This window comes from Opisthocomus hoazin, chromosome Z (genome assembly GCF_030867145.1).
Source record: "Opisthocomus hoazin isolate bOpiHoa1 chromosome Z, bOpiHoa1.hap1, whole genome shotgun sequence".
Taxonomy (NCBI): Eukaryota; Metazoa; Chordata; class Aves; order Opisthocomiformes; family Opisthocomidae; genus Opisthocomus; species Opisthocomus hoazin.
The window spans coordinates 56,894,905-56,914,270 of record NC_134454.1 but is presented as its reverse complement, the minus strand read 5'-3'; the positions used below and the strand labels follow the sequence as shown (position 1 = coordinate 56,914,270).

General features: G+C 49.5%; 1 protein-coding gene across 1 annotated transcript; it reads left to right on the top strand.

Annotated features, from left to right (window-relative positions):
- The first annotated feature begins 6,907 nt into the window (after window positions 1-6,907).
- Window positions 6,908-19,091, top strand: CHRNB3 (cholinergic receptor nicotinic beta 3 subunit). The gene is made up of 6 exons (XM_009939065.2): window positions 6,908-6,950; window positions 10,366-10,517; window positions 11,574-11,618; window positions 16,447-16,556; window positions 16,782-17,652; window positions 18,957-19,091. The coding sequence occupies exons 1-6, from the start codon at window positions 6,908-6,910 to the stop codon at window positions 19,089-19,091; spliced, it is 1,356 nt and encodes a 451-aa protein (XP_009937367.2).
- The last annotated feature ends 275 nt before the right edge of the window (window positions 19,092-19,366 follow it).

Below are 19,366 nucleotides of genomic sequence, written 5' to 3'. Positions count from 1 at the left end.
CTTCAGAACAGCAGTGGGCTGACTTGAGCCCTGCTGTGACATTACTAGAGAAGGACAGAAGTGAGTTAGTATTTAACAAACGTCTTGCAAACTCTCCCACCACTGTTTTCCCATGGAGTATTTGGCTTTACAATGCTGGTTAGGGTGACCACAGTGACCGAGGTGAGGTCTGGTCTGCTGATTGACTGCTGCCAGAGCAGTTTCTGCTTTTTAACCAAGGATGATCCAAAGTAAAATGCATGCTCTTCAGGGAACCTCCCCTGTTCAACTGAGTGTCCTGACTGCTATGTTCAAATTCCCACTTTGTAAAATTCCTGGCTGTAATGTAGCTGAGCAGGGGGATATTGCTTTTTGGCATGCCACAGCCTTCAAAATAAGAGTCCAGTCTGGGTCCAGCCCGGTGCCTAGATCTCCTTCTTTCTGGGCAAGAGTTGCAACCATTTGATATCCTGTGAAAGATGGGTGCATCTCAGACATCAGGGGTCTTGCTCACAGGAGGAACAGATAGCCTGGATCCTGGCTGACGATGCTTGGCATTGCCAGTGGCTCCTAACTTCACCAAACCTAGCATGTAAGGGCTGAGGAGACATGCTGCTGATAAACAGTTGGCAGGAGAAAGTTTCTGGAGGGCCCTCAAGGTGAAGAGAAATGGTCAGACCAAGTCTCAATCAGCCAGAGAGTGGCCACCTTGGCATCCGAGCAAAGATTTTACACTTGGTTGGTTGGTTGGGGAATTTTGTTTGTTTGTTTGTTTTCTCCTGTGTTCTTCTGGTTTAGAAGGTGAAGATGAAGGCACAGGCATCTGTTGTGTATCTCAGCGGCCCATGTTGAGGAGCTATGTTTCTCGGCCCCTCAGTTTTGTGAGGCTGAATGTGGCTGAGACAACTGGTGCTGCTGCTACATTTTCTGTAAAAGCAGTAGCTTTCAGAAAAAAAAAAAGGTAGAACAACTCACAGTGTACAAAAATTCAAGTATGAGGGTTGTGTTCATGAAACACAATCTGATAAGGCTATTGTGTACTTGCAGATTTGACTATGTAATACATAACATTTTTCCACAGAAATGCAACTCCTAATACGTATACTGAAAATGCACATGATGGAGAACTTGTTAACTGCAGAAATAACTGTCTTTCTATAATCCAAGCAGGCAGCAAGAGGCATAGAGCAGCAGAGGAAAAGGCACAACAGCAATTGCACTTCCTTTTATTGAAACATCATGAAAAAAGCTACAAGCACTGGAACAACATCCAGTAATGTAATGAAGAAAGAGACAAAAGAATATGGACCTCCAAGCATTCCTACAAAATACGTTACATTTTCATCTTTTAGACAGTAGGGAATTATTACCTGTGTCAAGATATATTCCTAAAGCTAAAAAGAAACCTCCTTGAGAATCATGTGTGGATGATGTGGACCCACAAAGGAGCTGTCTCTGCTAACTCAGGACAAGATTATAAAGAGCACATTCCCTCAAATGCAGACAGGAACAGAGCTTGTAGAACTCATCCAATTTCTGACAAAGCTTTTGATTTTCCTATGGTGTCTCTAAGGGAGTCCCCCACCCTCCCACGCCAGATACAGCAAAGCAAATCGTGCCAACAACTCCAAAAAGAAAGTCTGTCAGCTACCACCATTCAGACCATGTGGCAGGGCTATCGTGACCGAAGAGAAGTGGATGAAATGCGTGAAGCTGCTGCCAGGATTCAGGCAGTTTACCGGGGCCATAGGACACGGCAGGAATTGCCCTTTGGGTTTTACGATTGCCTTGGGGATAAAGAGCCTGTATTAAATCGGAAGGAGAAAGCAGAATAGAGGACAGCGGCGCTCCCTCTTGTCATGGAGTGCTGCGCATCTTGGCACAAGGGCTCCCAGGCGCCAGGTGTGACCAAGGAAAATGAGAGGCTGAGAGGTCAACATAGAGATACACATGAACCAGGTTCTTCTGTCATTCCTAGAGCAGTTGTCTTCAAAACAGAGTTTTCCCTCACACCCTGCAAAGTCTCGACCCTTGCTAATAGATTGTGTACCTCTGAAGCCTTGCAAGACTTGGCACCTGAACAGCAAGTCCACGATGCTGCAGATAAAATTTGGGCTGCGAGGAGAGTTTACCAAAGCAGTGATGATCTTGATAAAATGGAAAGACGAGCTGAGAACATAGCGGAGCTGAGCCAGATCTTCATTTACAGTTGTCAACTCAGACCAAACAGTTGTGAATATTATCATATTTCAGAGCTAGCTAGTGCTGCAAAAAAACAAGAACTGACCACAGACCCCCAGGACACAGTGCCATGTCTTGAACGAGACCCCACTGTAAAGTTAGAACAGAAAAAGGAAAACATGCAGAGGGCAATGCACCATCTATTAGAAATATTAATATGCGTACAGTGGTGAAGAGCCTGTGCACCTCCAAAAGGTCCATCTCCCTCTATGTCTCCAACCCCAGTGGAGCAGTGGAAGGGTTTTGCAGGCAAACAGGCAGTGGGCAGTTGCATGGACTGTGCACTGAAGGTACATGGACTCGAAGCCGTCTCAAGTCCGCATTCATGTAAATGTGGTGGAAATGGGAAGGAAGGCAGGCAGGAGTTTGTCGCAGTAGGAAAGCGCCAAGGAGACCTAGGACTGGAACGGCTCTTGTTCTACAAAACCTTGTCGCTGTACTGGCAGAGCCTGGTCCCCACTGAAACAGCGGTCCGATCGCAGCGTGAATGTGAGTTCAGTTCTGGCAGTCTCCATTGAGGGTCCCATCAGCCTCCCAGCTCACTGTCCTAAGCAGCTACTTCTTCCCTAGCCGACACAAAGACCTTTATTCCCTCGCCCACTATGTGAAAGAGGTTAAAACTCTTGAGGTGAGCTGTAATTGCTGCCACAAACAGGTCTGCGCACAAGTGCCAAATTCTTCCGTATTTTTAGAGCTCGTTATCTAGCCCCAGTTAACATCCTCCAGCATTCCAGTGCAGACGCATGACTCGGAGCGCGAGTTCTCAAAACCACGCACGCTACGCTGAGCTCCCAAATAAAGGTCGCACGGCACGTCAATCGCCCGAGAAGACCGATGGAGTGGTCACGTCGGCAGGCGGTGACACAGTGAGGCCCTGCTGCCTGCCGGGAGCTGCACCGTATCCCGCCGTCCACACTGGCAGCGCGGACGGCGGGATGCGGTGCAGCTCCCTGCGGGAAAAGGGTGTGTGGAGGAGGAAGAAGGGATGGAGGGCAAATAGCAGGGAGGCAGAGGCTGAGTGGGGTTGTGATTGGCAGGGCCGGTGGGCAAGCCAAGAGGAGGGACAGCAGGAAGGTGCTGGGGATGGGGTTGGTGGTGGGGGTACACTGGCTGCAAACGCTGTGCCCTCTGCGATGTTGGAAGTGCCTGGTGCTGCAGAAGTTGCTGGCAAGCTGGGTGGAAAACATCCCTCAGCCAGACATGCATGTTTTAGGAAGCTGCTCATGGGGAGAGGCGTCTGCTGACGGCAAGGACCAAGAGCAGACAGGATCAGAGGGGAAGCACCAGGGCAAAGATGAGGCTTCAGGAGTGCTGCCCTTTCCCACCCCACTTTTGCTCCAGGAACTGCCCCTCACCACTTTGTGGCTGGTGTTCACCTGCTGGCTCCCTGTGTGGTGTGAGATGGCACAAAGGTGACTCAGTCCTCCCTTGGGAGCTCTGGGGAGCCTGGCTGCATCCTAAATACTAGCACCCCAGGCTTGCCTCCCTTGGGTCCTGGTGGACTAGCTCCAGGGACCAGGGAGGCTGAGGCAGGCTGGGGAGGGAGAAGGCGCATCCACCCGGAAGGAGCCTCCTGCCCCTTATCTGCTGCAGCAGCCTTGCCTCTGCAGCCCCTCTTTTCTCCTCCGTGTGGCTAACAACACTGCTGGTGCTGCAAACCCCTCTCTGCCTCTTGGTTCTGGAAATGGGGCCTCTCGGTTCTGGTTCACAGCATCTCCCGTCCACATCCTTCCTCCCTGCTGCCCTTCTCCCCTCAGTCCAGGTTCCCCACCCTCTGGTCACCAGTGCCACCTCTCCCTGGAAAATGCGTCTTCTGCACTTGGCTGTGTGACACCTAGGGGTAACATTGCTTGGCAGTCTCCATTGTAACCTCAAGTTTTCAGTTGCTCCTAATATTAACCATGTGGGCCCAAACTGACGGATTTGTGGCTCTAGCTGGATTTTTCTTTTTTTTTTTTTTTTTTTTTTTTGTCCCCAGGAGTTTGAGCTGCCCAGAGAGCGAGGCCCCATTTCAGCACTGCTTGTGCTCAAGCAGCTCTTGGCTCTTTGTGGCCTGGAACTGCAATGTCAGTTACAGATCCCCTGAAACCTGTGGAAAAGCAAAGGCAGGTTCTCAACAGAAAAGAGTCAAGTTTTACCCAGGAATTCATTTGCTGTCTCAGGGTGGATGCTCCCCATGCTTCATGACCTGGCTGGTAAAATGGAGTATTCATGCGTACCTGCCTTCCCAAAAATGTTGGAGTGCATGGCTGAATAAAGACTTGTAAACAGAAAGCATCATCAGCAAGCAAACAGAATCTATTTCTCCAGTACCCTCCTCTGGTTGCCCGATAACTCTGGAAGCCAAAATCAAGGCAAACTAGGTCCTTAGCTCTTGTCACAATCTAGGCAGTGAGTGGAGGAAAAGGTAAAGCAAGCATACATCAGATTTCCCTCCAAGCAACTACCATGTAGTATTAAAAAAAATACTCCCATAGCCAGCTAGTAGATTAACTTCATTACATCAAGGCAGCTGGCTAAAGCCTTAGGAAAACAAGTTTCTCTCCAGTCTGTGACATAGCATTTTGTAACAGAGCAGTGCCTGGACATGATCTCAGGCAGCAATTACGATCAGAGCTGTAAGTGGACAAAGGCTGGGGCTTGCAGTCATGAAGCAAAGATGATGAATGATGCCTGAGGGTGCTGAGCCCTGTACAGGACCAGAAACATGCTGGAAAGCATGGGGTAGTCTGCACAGAATATTTTTAATGGGTAGCTTGGTAGCAGAAAAATTTGCATCAGGCAGGATAATTGTGTTTAGTCCACGCTGAACTTTATGGCAGGTTGTGGTGCTGTCTGTCCGCACCACTCCAGCCAAACGTCCACTGTTCTCTCGATGCCAGCATGAAAAAAGACCCTTAATGTGCACCTCGATGAGTCGTGAGTTGCGATGTGCTTACACCTTGTTTGGATCTAATGGGTAAACTGAGCAGTCTGGTAGTGACAGCAGCTGGTGATAGCAAGACGCTTCATTCAAGACAGTCACTTGATAGCACTGTTGTTTTTGAGTTGCTTTCTGCAGCTGGGATGAGAAAAGGTGCGGAGGAAACCTGCTGCTCCTCCAGCCCTGCCAGGCCAACACTGGCAGACCCGAGGAGCTAACAAGGGCCTTTGCATATTTCCCCCGCATAGTACAGTAGCAGAAAAGGCAAACCCGCTGAGCTGCTGACAGTGGCCTGCCCGCGAGCTATGGGTGAGGCAGGCTGCAAGTCCACAGCAGCACCAGTGAGGTGGCAGGAGACTACGGGGAGGTTACTTGTAGCAGCAATGTGACTTCAAACCACATTGAAATGACATCTTTTTCATTACAGGAAGCTGAATAATCTGATAAGGTGACAGCTGCCAGTTATCAGTCCTCTGTCAGGACCTTAGATAAGGCAAATCTGAATCACATCGTTTAGGAGTGCACCAAAATCTGGGCCACTGCAAGAAATAGGCCCAGCTGTTGCTGGAAAAAACAGGCTTCCCAGATAAAAGTCAGCAAGCAATTAAATTCCTCTAGGTTACAAATGTGTATCAGTGGATGAAGAGAAACTCTGTGGATATGCAAATAGCCGTGAATGGCTTTGTCTGCAGGAAATGTGTGGGATTACTGTGCCAGCCAGAGACAGAAAGAATAGCCAGAAGGAATGAATCTAAGCAGGAAGAGTTTCAGGTCTGGGCACAAGCTAAAAGAGTTTTTGACCACTCTTCCTTGAACATGAAAAGCTCAGGGAATAAGCTTCTCTTTGGAGAGAGACGGTAAAGTGTCTTTCATTTGGGAAAAAAATCAAGAAGATCCTGAGATCACTTGGCAGAGGAGTGGCAGGGGGACGGGAAAAGACGAACCCGCATCCCATTTGATATCGGCAATTTCTGGTGGCTTCTGAAAGGAGCCGTGTCCAAGGTGTCGTGGGGAGCAGTGACACCTACAGAGGAACTGGCTGAATAATCCACAGCCCCATCACTCTCAACGCAAGGCGCCGAGGCAACATACTCTGCTACACTGTGCCAACAGAGAGTACTGTGCAGCATTTCTGTGCTGTTACCTGTGATGTTTTGTGTATGAGTGATGAGCTATAAATTTAGAAATCGGCACTGTTTTCCCACCTATAGCTTAGTGGGGTTTTTCTCCCAAACTCCATTCTGTAGCTGTAAAACAGCAAGTGTATGAAAAATGAACAAGCTAAGTTTGGTCTGTAGGGAGGCTGCGTCTTTTATTAGACCGACCAATGCAGCTGGGGCAAACCGACAATCTTTCAGGCATCTCATTTATCTTTGGGTCTGATCTGCAGCCTGTTTTTATCCCAGCTGTAACTGGCAGCATAATGAAAGACGTTTCTCCTCCTTAAAAACCTTGCCTTACTTCTACTCCTAGACTGCTGTGGCTATAGCCACCCAAATGCCGCCACAAAGAGATCAGTCAGAGTTTAGGACCCAGAGCCCTGTTTTAGGCTTACAGGATGTGACAGCTGACTGAAAATCAATGAAGTGTGATTTACAGAGCGTCATAATGAGGCAAGCTAAGGCTTGAAAGGTGCTGTCTTGCCTTGCAGACTCAATTGTCCGCCCTGATATTTGACTAAATTGTTTTAGTCCCCTACTGATCAGACCGATTTGCTTATGAAAACAAAAGATCAGATTTAAAGGAAAAGCCACAGTGGCGTCCATGCTTTGCCTAGTGCTCTTCGCGCTGTGTCTGAGCCGCTCAGGTAAGTGTGGTTTCTTCTTCTTCCAAGCTGAGCTGCAGATGTTCAAGATTTTTTTTATGCTGCTCGCTGGGACAAGGTAAATGCCGGCTTCCCTTGGTCCTCTTCTTAACGCTATCTGACTAGTGAAACAGGGGTGTATCAGCTGCTGCCTTAGTGTTGCAGCAGCAGCCAGTTTGGCAACAGGGCTTTAATAACTGGGACGAGGGGTGGTCGCATGTTGACTAAAGAACCCCAAGCTCAACTCTCACTGCTAAAGGGAGTTACGGGAGAATCTCTGGTGATGAGCGGCTGAGAGTCCTCTCTGTATTTCTGCTTCGCGGACTCCCTGCCCCAGCACTCCCGCTCCTGCGCCTGTGGGGAACGGCTCCTGGCACGGACCTCAGAGAGAAACGGGAACTTGGGGAGAGGGGAGACAGAAAGACATGCTTGGTTACTCGTAAGTGTGATAACCTGCCAGGGAGCTCCCAAACCTTTGCCTTCTCTGTGCACTGTGTGGTAAATTCAGGGATGCGTCTGTCCTATGGCCACATCTCTGGTTTTTTAAAGGCAGTGTTAATTTGTTCAGTGATTTCTCCATGACTTTATGTAACTTAATCATCAGATGGAGTTTGATCAAAGGAGCTGTTAGGCTATTTTTTCCACTTGATAATGTCTTTCTTCTCATTAAAAACTTCTGCTTTTAAACTGTCTCCCTCCAAGTACTGAGGCTATCTTATAAGGGCATGAATCTTTCTGGCTTTCTTCTCTGTGAGACTTCTCAAGTCTTTTTCACTCTTTTCTATGGCTTCCCCAGCAGCTGAGAATCATCACATCCATCCCCAAAAACAGCTTTACCATCTCCCTGCTATATCCTGTCAGAGCATTAGGGCCCCTGGACTTCATGTGAGGTATGGGCTGTGGAACAGCACTGTTTCGCTTTGCGAGGGAGTTCATAAACAGCCATGGATACCATTCCCGTGGTGTGTGGTTGCATGTGTGTGTGCAAGGAGTTATACTCAAATAAACCCTGGAGCAATGTATTCCAGCATGGAGACAAAGCTCATTTTGATCCTGCATGTTTTGGGGTTGTGGATTTTTTCTGTTCAATGGCTTTCCTGTTAAATTTCCTGTATTTAACAACCATGCACCTAAAGGCAAAGCGAAAGGGCTGGTAGCCGGGGTCTCTGCAGAGACTTGTATGTTTCAGGGGATCGGGCCACTGAGGTTGTGGATGTTGAGAAGGGAAAAACATGTTCTTTCTCTTCCTCTGGCTGTGCATGCAATGCCTGTCTGGTGGATTTGGGCAGGCAGTTCAGTTTCTTGAGACAGACCCCAGACTCTGTCCCCCATTCGCTGTGGTGGGGCTAGGGTTAGCCCTGGAGTGAGAATAAACCCTGGAGCAAGCAGAATGGGCTTCTGTGGTTTCCCACTTGGTAATAACAGACCTCAAAGGATTGTGGCAAAGTGGCAAGACACAGGGTGACCACAGAGGCTGCTGTAAACTGCACCGACAGCTGCATGATTCCAGCCCTGGCTGTGGTGCAGGGCAGGTGGAAAGCAGCATGAAAGCTCCCTCTGACCAGCTGGTCTCCACCTCCCCAGGGTCTGGTAACCCCAACAGAGCTACACCTTCACCAACAGAGGACAAGCACAGCCTGTGGTAGAACATCTGACAGTAAAGTAACTGTTATGCTGTGAGCAGCAACCATTAGTCTTCAGAGTTTAGAGCTTCTCAGAGGAATGGGAATTTGCTGTGGCTGGAAGTGGGGATTGACAGTGCTGCTTGGACCTTGTGCCATCCTGAGAGAATCCAGACTGCGTTAGGGAATGATTTTGTCAAGGGAGAGGAGGCTGCATAGTCTGTCTCACCTGGGAGGTGGTCAGCAGCTGCTGCGGGAAGAGGATGCGGGCAGGGACGGTGGTCTGTGGCGAATCCTTTTCCTCCGTGCACGTGGCTGAGCATCACCCTCTGCCTCTGGTGTTGTCTCTGGAGCAGCTGCTGGGTCGGATGCCCTTTCTCTCCCCCCGTGGCTGCCTTACCTCTGGTGTTTGCTGCACAGTGTGTGTGAGCCCCTCAGCTGTGCCCCCCTGCCAGGGCTCTCCCACCGCCGGTCCTTGTGCCATCCCTCAGCCGCAGCCCCCTGCCTGCAGACCCCTCATGGCTGGCAATCCAGGTGCAGGTGCCCTGCTCAAACTGGGGCTGCAGGGCACGGGCGGCAAGGGGACAAGGTGGGCCCCTGTGAGGACCCCTTTGGCTGCTGGCACGGCAATACGGGCTGTGACCACAGCGGCACAGAGCCAGTCAGCACAAGCTCCTTTTTCCTCCGTAGTGCCTCTGAAGAGAGGTGAAATCCTGCTCATCCGTGGGTGCTGTGTCTGTACACAAGGGAAGAGGTGATGGTCGTTTCTGGACCTCAGCATCACGGACAGTGGGGCTGGCGTTTGGGAGAGGATAGAGGTTCTGAACTGCCCTTCCCCTTTCATGGTAGCGGGGGGAAGGGGGACCATGGTGGCAGGGACTGAGGGAGTCTCTTGCAGGTACAGGCCATGGTGGCTCTGTGCTTGGTTGCGGGCAGACCTGGCCCTGGCTGCATCATCCAGCTCCTTCTGCTGCCAGATGAGCTCCTTTTGCTTTTTGCTCCACTCATGCTGTTGCCCAGCCAACCCACCCCCCATCTGGGAGAATTCAGCTTGCTCAGTGATTTACTGCTATCTCCTGGTTAACCCCAGAAGGAAGATTCATTTCCAAGTGCTGCTTGAGGCTCCCTCAGATCTGGCTTAGCCTGTAGCTTCCAGTGAGGAAATCCCACCATCCCGATCTTTGTGCAGGACACCCTCCGTCTCGGAGAGGCTACAGGAACTGACCAAGTCGAAGTGAAATCCCTGGGCCCTGAAATGCCCACAGGGTATTGCTGCTGTTTCTAGCTGCAAACTAGCCAGCCAGGGACTGCCCCACAGTGAACAGATTTCCCCTGTGGCCCCAGCTCTCTATGGCACACCACAGGTATCTGAAAAAACAGAACTCTTTCTCAGGGTGGCATTTATCAGGCTGGATATTTACTACTCAAGAGTGAAAGACAGCATCTGATGCTCTAAGCCTGTGATCTTCTAAAGAGTAATAAACAAGAAAGACTGGGCAAGCGTGTTGACTTAAGACAAAAAGGCCACAGAATACAGAAACCTAGTGCAAACTCATCACTGCTCTGGTCTGATGATTTTTTTTGTGTATGAGTTGGGCTTGGGCTGTCTTGCCTTCCCCTCCCCTTTCCCTGGCTCTGCTAAGAGTCTGTGCTTCTGCATTCCTACAGCTTTTACTGACAAGAGCTGCCTGGAGGTGAATTTGTCTCACATCATCGCTCTGCCTCACTTCTTCAGGCTGTGCTGTTCTCAATGTCTGCTTTCCAGCACGCTCCCATTCTCTGTTGCTCTCTTCCAGACATGGCCGCCTTCAGTTCAATCGCTGAAAACGAGGATGCACTCCTCAAGCACTTATTTCAAGGCTATCAGAAATGGGTCCGCCCCGTGGAAAACTCCAATGACACTATCAAAGTCCTTTTTGGATTAGAGATATCACAGCTTGTGGATGTGGTAAGTATTGTGTTGGGCTTCGTAAAACATCCCTGCTTTTACAGACAGTCGTGCATCCACCAGGCAGGGCTGGTGATGTCATTGACTTTTGCCTCCCGACATGTGAAATGCAAGGTGATGGTCGGGCAATGAAATGCAGAGTGTGATGCGGTGCTGGTGATGTGACCTCCAGCCCCACACACAGCACAGGTCATAAGACTTGTTTGTCTCGCAGCAAACCTGAAGGTCCTTTTTTCCCTGTTGTTCACAGTGAACAAGCCTCATTGCATCAGGTATTAATCAACAAGTCCATGCCAGACAGTCCCTGGCACGTATGTTTGCAATTTAATAACAAGGCAGCTACAGGACAGGAGTGAGGAAGGGCAGAGCTGGTTGGACATTGTTCACTCCAAGCAAGCCTGTATCCAGGCCAAAGGCAGCTCCTATCTTCACCCAGCTAGCCACGCAGATAAGAGGCAGATACAGGCAAAACAAACAATCCCATGTTTCTGCCCACGTGAAAAGTTTCCCTTCCCTTTCCCCTCCATCACTGCAATGCACAGCGGGATTTGCACAGGGCCCATGTACCTGCGCAACCGTGCTCTCCTCACATCCCCAACCTCTGGCAGCGTCCCCTTGTGCTGTGGAAAGCAGACTTTAATTTTGTGCTTTATTCATGTATTCAGGACAATGTTTCAGCTTGTATCTTCCCAAACTCGCTCCAGGCTGAGCAGTGTGAGCAGACGAGCCACTCCGTGAGCCCACAACCACGTGTGTCCTGACCCCACTTGCTGGCTGAGCCCTGCTGCTTCCCTGCTTTTTGGCATGTGATTCCTTTGGGCTGCTCTGAAATGCCAGACCTCCATTTTCCAGCCTCAGAAGCTCCCAGTGAGAGCAGTGACAGCACCTAGAAAGTCAGTTCACTTCCCCCAACGGTGACTGAAGAGCCCAGGGCCATGGGGAAACAGGACCACAGGGATCTCCTCTGCTCAGCACAGGGTTGGGCTCAGCCCACATAGGCTCTGTTTCTGCTGGCTGTTTTGGTATTGCAATCCTCTCTACCTTGTGTCACCCTAGGATGAGAAGAATCAGCTGATGACAACCAACGTGTGGCTGAAGCAGGTAAATTACACCAAATCAGACCTCCCCTTTCAGCACAGGGCTGCTGAGCTGAGCGGCATCCCCCAGCCTGCTGCCCACCGTGCCATCCATCCCCTTTCGTGATGACAAGCGGCCAGACAAAAGCAGCGCCGTGTTACCTTTCCTGAAGTTTTCACGTTACTCCTCTCACTTCAGCAAATGCATAAAGGGGTAGAAAGGCAGGCAGGTGGGCTTTCAGGAGATAAGGTGCCCTCTTCTCCCCGCCTGCACCCCAGCTGTGCGCTGAAGCCAGCTGTATTTCACGGAAGCAACATCTCCTGATACTGCAGTGGCGGTTCCTAGGACGCTGCGTGTGCCCTGAGGGACTATCCTGTCTCAGACGCAGAGGTCACGCAAATACGGTCTCTCCTGCCTGAGCTAGGAGTGGTGCCTTTGATAGGATTCTTCTTCAGCATAAGTAAAGAGAAAGAACAGGCCAGTATGTTAGCCCTCAAAAATCTGTGGCAAATTAATCAGATCTCTCGAACATACTTGCTGCTGGAAGTGATGATAATGTGTACAAACGGGGGAAAGATGCAAGTTGAACTGTTAGGTCTCCTTTCTTCTTCACTCCTGAAGAACACTGCATTTGGTTTAGATTACATTGCACCAGTTTATTGACCTTGTGACAATTATTTTAAGTCTCTCAGCCATGTGAGTATCTACAAACACGTCAGCTGATCCCAGGCAGAGGACATAAAACCCAAGCCATACTTGAAGTGATGCCATGGGAAGTGGTTCCTGGGGGGCCGCTGGGCTGGTGGAGGAGAAAAGCGGCTCAGTTTTTTTTTTTCTCAGTCTGGTACCTGTAGTGCTGCAGCGAGTGTGAGCTTCTGGGTGGAGCAGGACCCCTAAAGGCCACACAGATATTATATGCAAAGACGGTCGCTCCCGTGAAGAGGGAGAAGCTCAGACTTCCCCTTGCTGCAGGGAGGACAGGAATTTCCCCTTTTGCTGCAGAAATCTGCTGCTGATCCAAATCCAACTGCTGAGAGCCTTCCCCGAAAGAGCTGTGGTATTACATTTCCCCCTCTTCAGCTGCAATTGCAGAGCCCCTTGTGTGCACAGGGCCAGATCTTGGCTTCCTTGCTTTGTTAGAGTAGCTTATTGGGTAGAGAGCAGAGCTCTCCTACGAGGTAACCCCTTGCCCCACATCTGCCCTCTCCCCATTCCTACCCTCTCTCCCTGCAGCCTGCAGAACCAACTTCCCTCTGCGTGTCCAAGCCCTGCAGTCTGCAGGTGTGAAATCAACTGACTTCACCCTCCTTACTCTCTCTGTTCCTGCAAGTGTCCCCAGAAAGATTTTGCAGGCTTTTGCAGCTTTTGACTGAATATTCCTGGGTCTGACAATCTCCTTCTTCCTAGGGAGACTTGGCTGCTTGCTCCACCCAGGACAGCAAAGTCTCCTATGCCCTGGGGCCACCTTCATCCCTCTGGCTGAGTGACATCTTCACCCAGGTTACAGAGGCTGCAGAAGAGAGGGACCTGAAGTATTGACTCACAGCAGGTCAAATGCAAGTCCAGGCTGCCTGAGGGCATTAGGCCTGAGATGCAGATGCAGACAGACACCTAACCAATCCTCTCTCCATTGCTGCATGAGGGATGTTTCGGGTTAACCCGTCCACGCTGAGCACCTTGTTTGTATTGCAGCTTTGACCTTCCCAGAGTCATAGCCCGGAGCCTGTATTGCAACTCTTGCTGTGGGTTATCAGGTTCTGCTGTGGGTGACTCCAAACACACTGCAGGAGACAGGGACATGCCACCACCCACTCATCGCCTCTCGGGTGTAGGGGAGGATGAGGGTGAGGGAGAAGCCATTTTATCTGATACTTCTGGCTCCTGATGTGGCAAAAAGAAGGGCTTACCCAGGAGGCTGCACCATAGACACTCTGATTTCTCTGGAGGCCTTTGGAGACTGTGCTCAGATTTTAGCCAGGGGAGCTCCCTAAGGTAGCTCAGTGCTGTGATTTTCAGAGTTACTGAGCTGGGCTCTCACTAGTTGCTGCTGTTTCTAACACCGCTTCTCCACCTGAAAGGCTGAGAACATCAAGGCCCAAATGAAATGCAAGGGGAGCAGAAAATGTATGAGACACAGGTTCCAGTTCTCACACATGCAGATGCCCCCAGGAGCTCAGGCTGAGAGCTAAATACCTGTGCCCCAACCCAGGTGTCCCGCTTTGGGAGTCACGCGTTCCCGTAGGCTTAGCGTGAACAGGTCCCACATGCAGTCCAGTGCTTGGGGGATTATTAGAGTGCATAAGCACAACAGCTGGGAAAAGGTCCATTAAACTGAGCAGAATTGAAATATTTTTTACTTTTGGGTAGGGAAAAGTGAAAAACACTAAAACAAACCAGAACTCTCCAATGACACAGACCATGTCCTTCTGCAGGAGCTGGGGAGGTCAGGATAAGTCTGCTCCTCACGCTGGGTGCATGAGGTTGAGGGGGAATCACAGTCACCATTTCTCTGCAAGAGTCTGACTTTTCTTTAGTGAACAAAGCTTAAATCCAAGGGTTTTCTTTTTTTTTTAACCTCAAAAATCCAGATGCTCAAGATGGTGGGACTTGATGATGTGCATGCAGGCAGACACACAAGCTGCTAAGGAGCTTTTAGCAGTGGCTGAGAAAGCATCTGGGTTCGGGCAAGCTATGGAGTCTACTAGCAAGGGTCGAGAATCTGGGCCCAGTGTTTCTCGGTCCGCTTGCTGTGAGTTAAGTACTTGAGTAACAGCTCAGAGACAGGAATTCAGAACAACTGGAAGAAGGGGAGAGCAGTGGGAGGGTCTGGAGCAGCTTGGAAGAAAGGGAGAAGAGAGGAAACGGCCCTTCGCATCTGCTGCTACAGTTTGTGTCAGCATAGCCCGTAGGGAGATTCCCATTTTAAACTGCACGTCTTCAAAGTCTGCACACCATCTATTTTCTGCTCTAGTAAGAAGACATGCCAGAATTTGCCCTGCAGACATGGAAGAGCACTTTAGCTGGGAGAGAAATCAATGCAAAGCAGGGGGGGAGGGAGGAGTATTGCAGATGCAGCAAATAACCCAGGCCAAGGGGCTGCTCCAGTTCCACCTGAGGGATGATTATGTCTCCAGGTGGCTCACAGGGTATTTGCTTCTGTTGTGTTGTGCAGGCTATGAGCTGACTCTGTGGGGTGCTGCTGTCAGTCCTGACCACCCCCTTGCATAATAGGTATCTCACCAGCCTAATCCCCCTTGCACCTACTGCAGGAGGTGTCCAGGAGGCATGCGAGCCTGCACCCACCTAACAGCCCAGGCTGCTGGAAATATCTGGTAGATACCCATCCACAGAGAAAAGCTCATGCTAAAAGTGGTGTGCTGTGTCCCTGTTGCTGAGGCTGAGAGCAGCAATGACCGCTCTTCTCTTTCCACACCTGAACTGCTCCCATCCCTCCTTCAGCAGCAGGAGGAGCCAGGAGTGGAGGGCTGTGCCTGATACCTGGCGCCAGCCATCTGGGCAGTTCAGAGAGTCCATATGTCTTCTGGTGCTGGTAATGGGGCCGTTAATCCTGCCATGATACTGCCCTGGGCAACTGCCTACTTTGCCTGTGCCTTGGGCCAGATGGAGGGCTCTACCAGCCACCTGCCCGTGACCTTGGGCCCCATCCTTTCCCTGCGCCCGAAGGAGGAAGATGCTCATTCTCACTGTCTGTGTTTAGGTGTCTGCTGAGGCTCTGGGTTGCTGTCACGCTGTAAAGGACTGCAACAAAAAATATCTGTAGGTATTGCTGTTAAAAGCATGTGGAATCGAAGAACTAAGAGGGGAACAATATGGTAGGAGAAGAAGCAGATAATATCGCTTTTTGGTTTGTCCTTAAGTCATGGAGGAAATTGCCCAGGAAAGGCTGAGGCCTCAAATCACTGGGGAGCTCTTAGTGCTGGAGCTTAATGGAATGTGGTTCATCTTCCGCTTCTTGGTATTGACCACAGTCTACATCTCTTACTTCCTCTCAGTGCTGTTCCCGTGACCAGGTGAAAGCCCCCATCAATGATGCATGGGGATCAGAGAGCTGCTCTTCCACTGCATCTCTGTGGAAATCTCCGTGTTGCTGGAGCCTTTGCTAGGATCTTCCTATCCGAAAAACAAAAAGAGGAGAGAAAAATTATTCTGGATTTCAGCATGATGAAAATGGACAGGACTCCTCCTGCTCTCACATTTTTAGTGTTGTCTCTTCAGAATTGTAACAAAAGCTTTATAATAGCATGGTATTATATTTCCTGCAACAGTCTGCAGGTTTTTCTGATGAAAGAAGAATGATTTGGTTTGCAAGGACAGTGTACAAATATCAGGTGTTGTATTCCGCTCACTGAAAAAAGCCAGGCCTCCACTGAAACGTAATCAAAGGCCACCTCTCTGTCACTTGGCTAGTAGTAGCCAAGCCAGGTGGCTTTTCTGTGGGGTCAGTGCTGGCCAAAACCACCGTGGGCTGGTTCTCAGAGGGAAGAAGAGGTGCCATACCCAAGCAGAGTGTCTTGTTCCTTCTGGACTAGACTCAGGTGGGCTGGGCAGGATGATGAGTGAGGTGAGAATCAAGTGCTCTCCGGGAGTGCCTGCCTTGTGGTTGCCTGCAAAGGGGTGGGTGGCTGGGGCCAACCTGTGGCTGGAGGGGCCATGCTTGTGGGGACTAACATCTCCCAGCCATGCCTGCCTGGCATCCTCTCTGCAGCTGAACAGCTTTACACCAAGATCTGTCCATTGCACTGTGCAATGATGTCCCTCTGAGGCAAGGGGTGGGAGGAGGAATGAGGCTGTTGTGTATGAGTGGGCAGAGGACTTTGCTGTCTTGTTACAGGAATGGATCGACCACAAGCTCTCCTGGAATCCTGAGGAATACGGAGGGATCACTGCCATCCGTGTCCCGTCTGAGTCCCTGTGGCTTCCTGACATTGTTTTATTTGAAAAGTGAGTAGCATGGCTCCTTGGTCCAGGCTTAGGCCAGAGCTTGGGTAAGGTATGTCAGCCATCGTGGAGCTTGTGTGTGCTGTCAGAAGGCTGCTTCTTTAGGCAGCATGAATGCTGGCCTTCCTTGTGCTCCAGTTGATGGTTAGAAAGCAGAGCTGTGAGGGGGTAGGACTGGAGCAAATGTAATCCTGAAGGTGGTACTGTTTCTTCCTGTCCAACTCCCAGTGCTGATGGACGTTTTGAAGGATCCCTGATGACCAAAGTCATAGTGAAGTACAATGGAGTGGTGACCTGGACGCCACCAGCCAGTTATAAGAGCTCCTGCACGATGGATGTGACCTTCTTCCCCTTCGACAGGCAGAACTGCTCCATGAAATTTGGATCGTGGACATATGATGGCAGTATGGTGGACTTGATTTTAGTGGATGAAAACGTAGACAGGAAAGACTTCTTTGATAATGGGGAGTGGGAGATCTTAAATGCCAAAGGGATGAAAGGCAACAGGAAGGATGGGCTGTACTCTTACCCATTTGTCACTTACTCGTTTGTGTTGAGACGCCTTCCGCTGTTTTACACTCTTTTCTTAATAATCCCTTGCCTGGGATTGTCTTTTCTAACTGTCCTGGTGTTTTACCTGCCTTCGGATGAAGGAGAAAAGCTTTCATTGTCTACATCAGTTCTAGTCTCCCTCACTGTCTTCCTTTTAGTGATTGAGGAAATAATCCCTTCTTCTTCCAAAGTCATCCCTCTGATCGGTGAGTATCTGCTGTTCATCATGATTTTTGTGACCCTCTCTATCATCGTGACTGTGTTTGTTATCAACGTCCACCACCGCTCCTCAGCAACTTACCATCCCATGGCTCCCTGGGTTAAAAGACTCTTCCTCCAGAAGTTGCCTCGGCTGCTCTGCATGAAGGGCCACGTAGATCGCTACTCCTTCTCAGAGACTGAAGAAAAGGAAACCACCTTGAAATCAAAGCTCCCAGGGAAGCAAGCAAAAGATGGAGAGAAGCTTGTTATTGCCTTTCTGGAAAAGGCAGCTGACTCCATTCGATACATTTCCAGGCATGTTAAAAAGGAGCATTTCATCAGACAGGTAGGTGAAGGGAGGGCAAGGGGGGATCACAATTTTCTTGGCACCAATGGCATCCAAGCTCCTACCTTTTCTGCATGCCTTTCCCTTTGCTCTTCCTCTTGCTTTCATCCGGGACATGTCCTGGGAACTTCCCCTGCTTGATAAATAATACGTTTTTTGGGAAAGTGGATTGCTTCAAGAAAAACTGTTTTGTGCTGTAAGAGTCCCTGCACTTCACAGACGCAAGAGGCCACAGCAGCCTCTCCTGGAGGAACTCCTGTTTTGGGATTATTTGAATAACCTTGTCCTGCTTAAGTTAGGGATAGACATGAATCCAGAAAACCTCTGAACTGTCACACACTCTGAAAGCATATCTTTCACAACGCTTATAGGCAGGCTCTACAGCAGTTACTAGGTCTTAGTCCTGGCCTCCCAAAGACTATACACAGTGTAGCTGCCCTGTTTTGAGTGGAGGTCTTCTAGATTTTCACTAACATGATTTCAGGTTAGAGCCTAACAACCATCATTCTCCTCCTCCCAAAAACCCATCTGGCTATTAAAATGGCAAATTACTGTGTGCACAGACAATGCATCTCCTACAAGAGCAGGACAGCAGAGCAACGCACCTAGCAGCATATGAAAGAGAAAAACTCCTGTTAGCACCCTCCTAGCAAAAGCCAGGGCTTTGTTCAAACTGGGCAGAGAGAACTTCAGCAGAAAGATGAACAGTAAACCAAACACACATTATTTGAGCACAGTGTCCAAGCTGAAATAGTTTTTGATAAAAAAAAGTCCCTTGAATTACTTTTATAAATAGCTCTTTTGTGTGTGCAGGGTTGTGCCAGTACTCACAATGCAGACTCTCCCTCCTGAAAGCACACAGTCTGAGCCAATGGAGCACTTTAGCAAACACAAGCCAATGGGACCACTTGTACTGGAAGCCATGTCTGCGTCAAAGTTCTGTGCTAGAGCCAAGTCCTGGCACTTCAAGGGAAATGCAGTTCTGTGAAAAGAAATCCAGTGCATTTTAAAGCCATGTTCAAGCTTGAGTCTGTAAACTTTCATGTATGCACTTAGCTGAAAGCTTTTGTGCAGGCTAAAAGAAGGCTGATTACCATATGCATAAAACTACAGAGTTGTTTTGCTGTTTTGAGTGACTCGCAGGTATGGGTGCTGAAAGGGTGATCCAAGTCAGTTATAGGATACAGCACGCTACAAACTTCTAATTTTAAAAACAGATATTTGGAGCAGAAATATATGTAGCAGTATCAATAAAGTACTGGGCTCATTGCTGTTTCTGTTTGTTCTCCCTCTCTTCTTCCCAGGTTGTCCAAGACTGGAAATTTGTAGCTCAAGTCCTGGATCGGATCTTTCTGTGGTTATTTCTGGTGGTGTCAGTGATGGGTTCAGTTCTCATCTTTACCCCTGCATTACAGATGTGGCTGAATAGCACTTTGTAGAACATGCTCCCACAGCAGCATACAACAAGTACAAAGCTAAGTGATGTCGGGGCCTTTGAGCTTGGTCTTTATCATACAGGTTGGGAAACAACAGCCAGAATGAGGGAAGGCGATGATGACAGTGGGCATTGACTAGTGCTTTCTATCTTCACATAAATCTACCAGTGACAGATTTGGCTGAGATCAGAGACGTGCTTGGTGTGCAGCTGAGCCCTAAAGTTTACTGGGGTTGCACAATTGGTTTATAAGTATTTTACTGTAGCTTGGCTGTATTA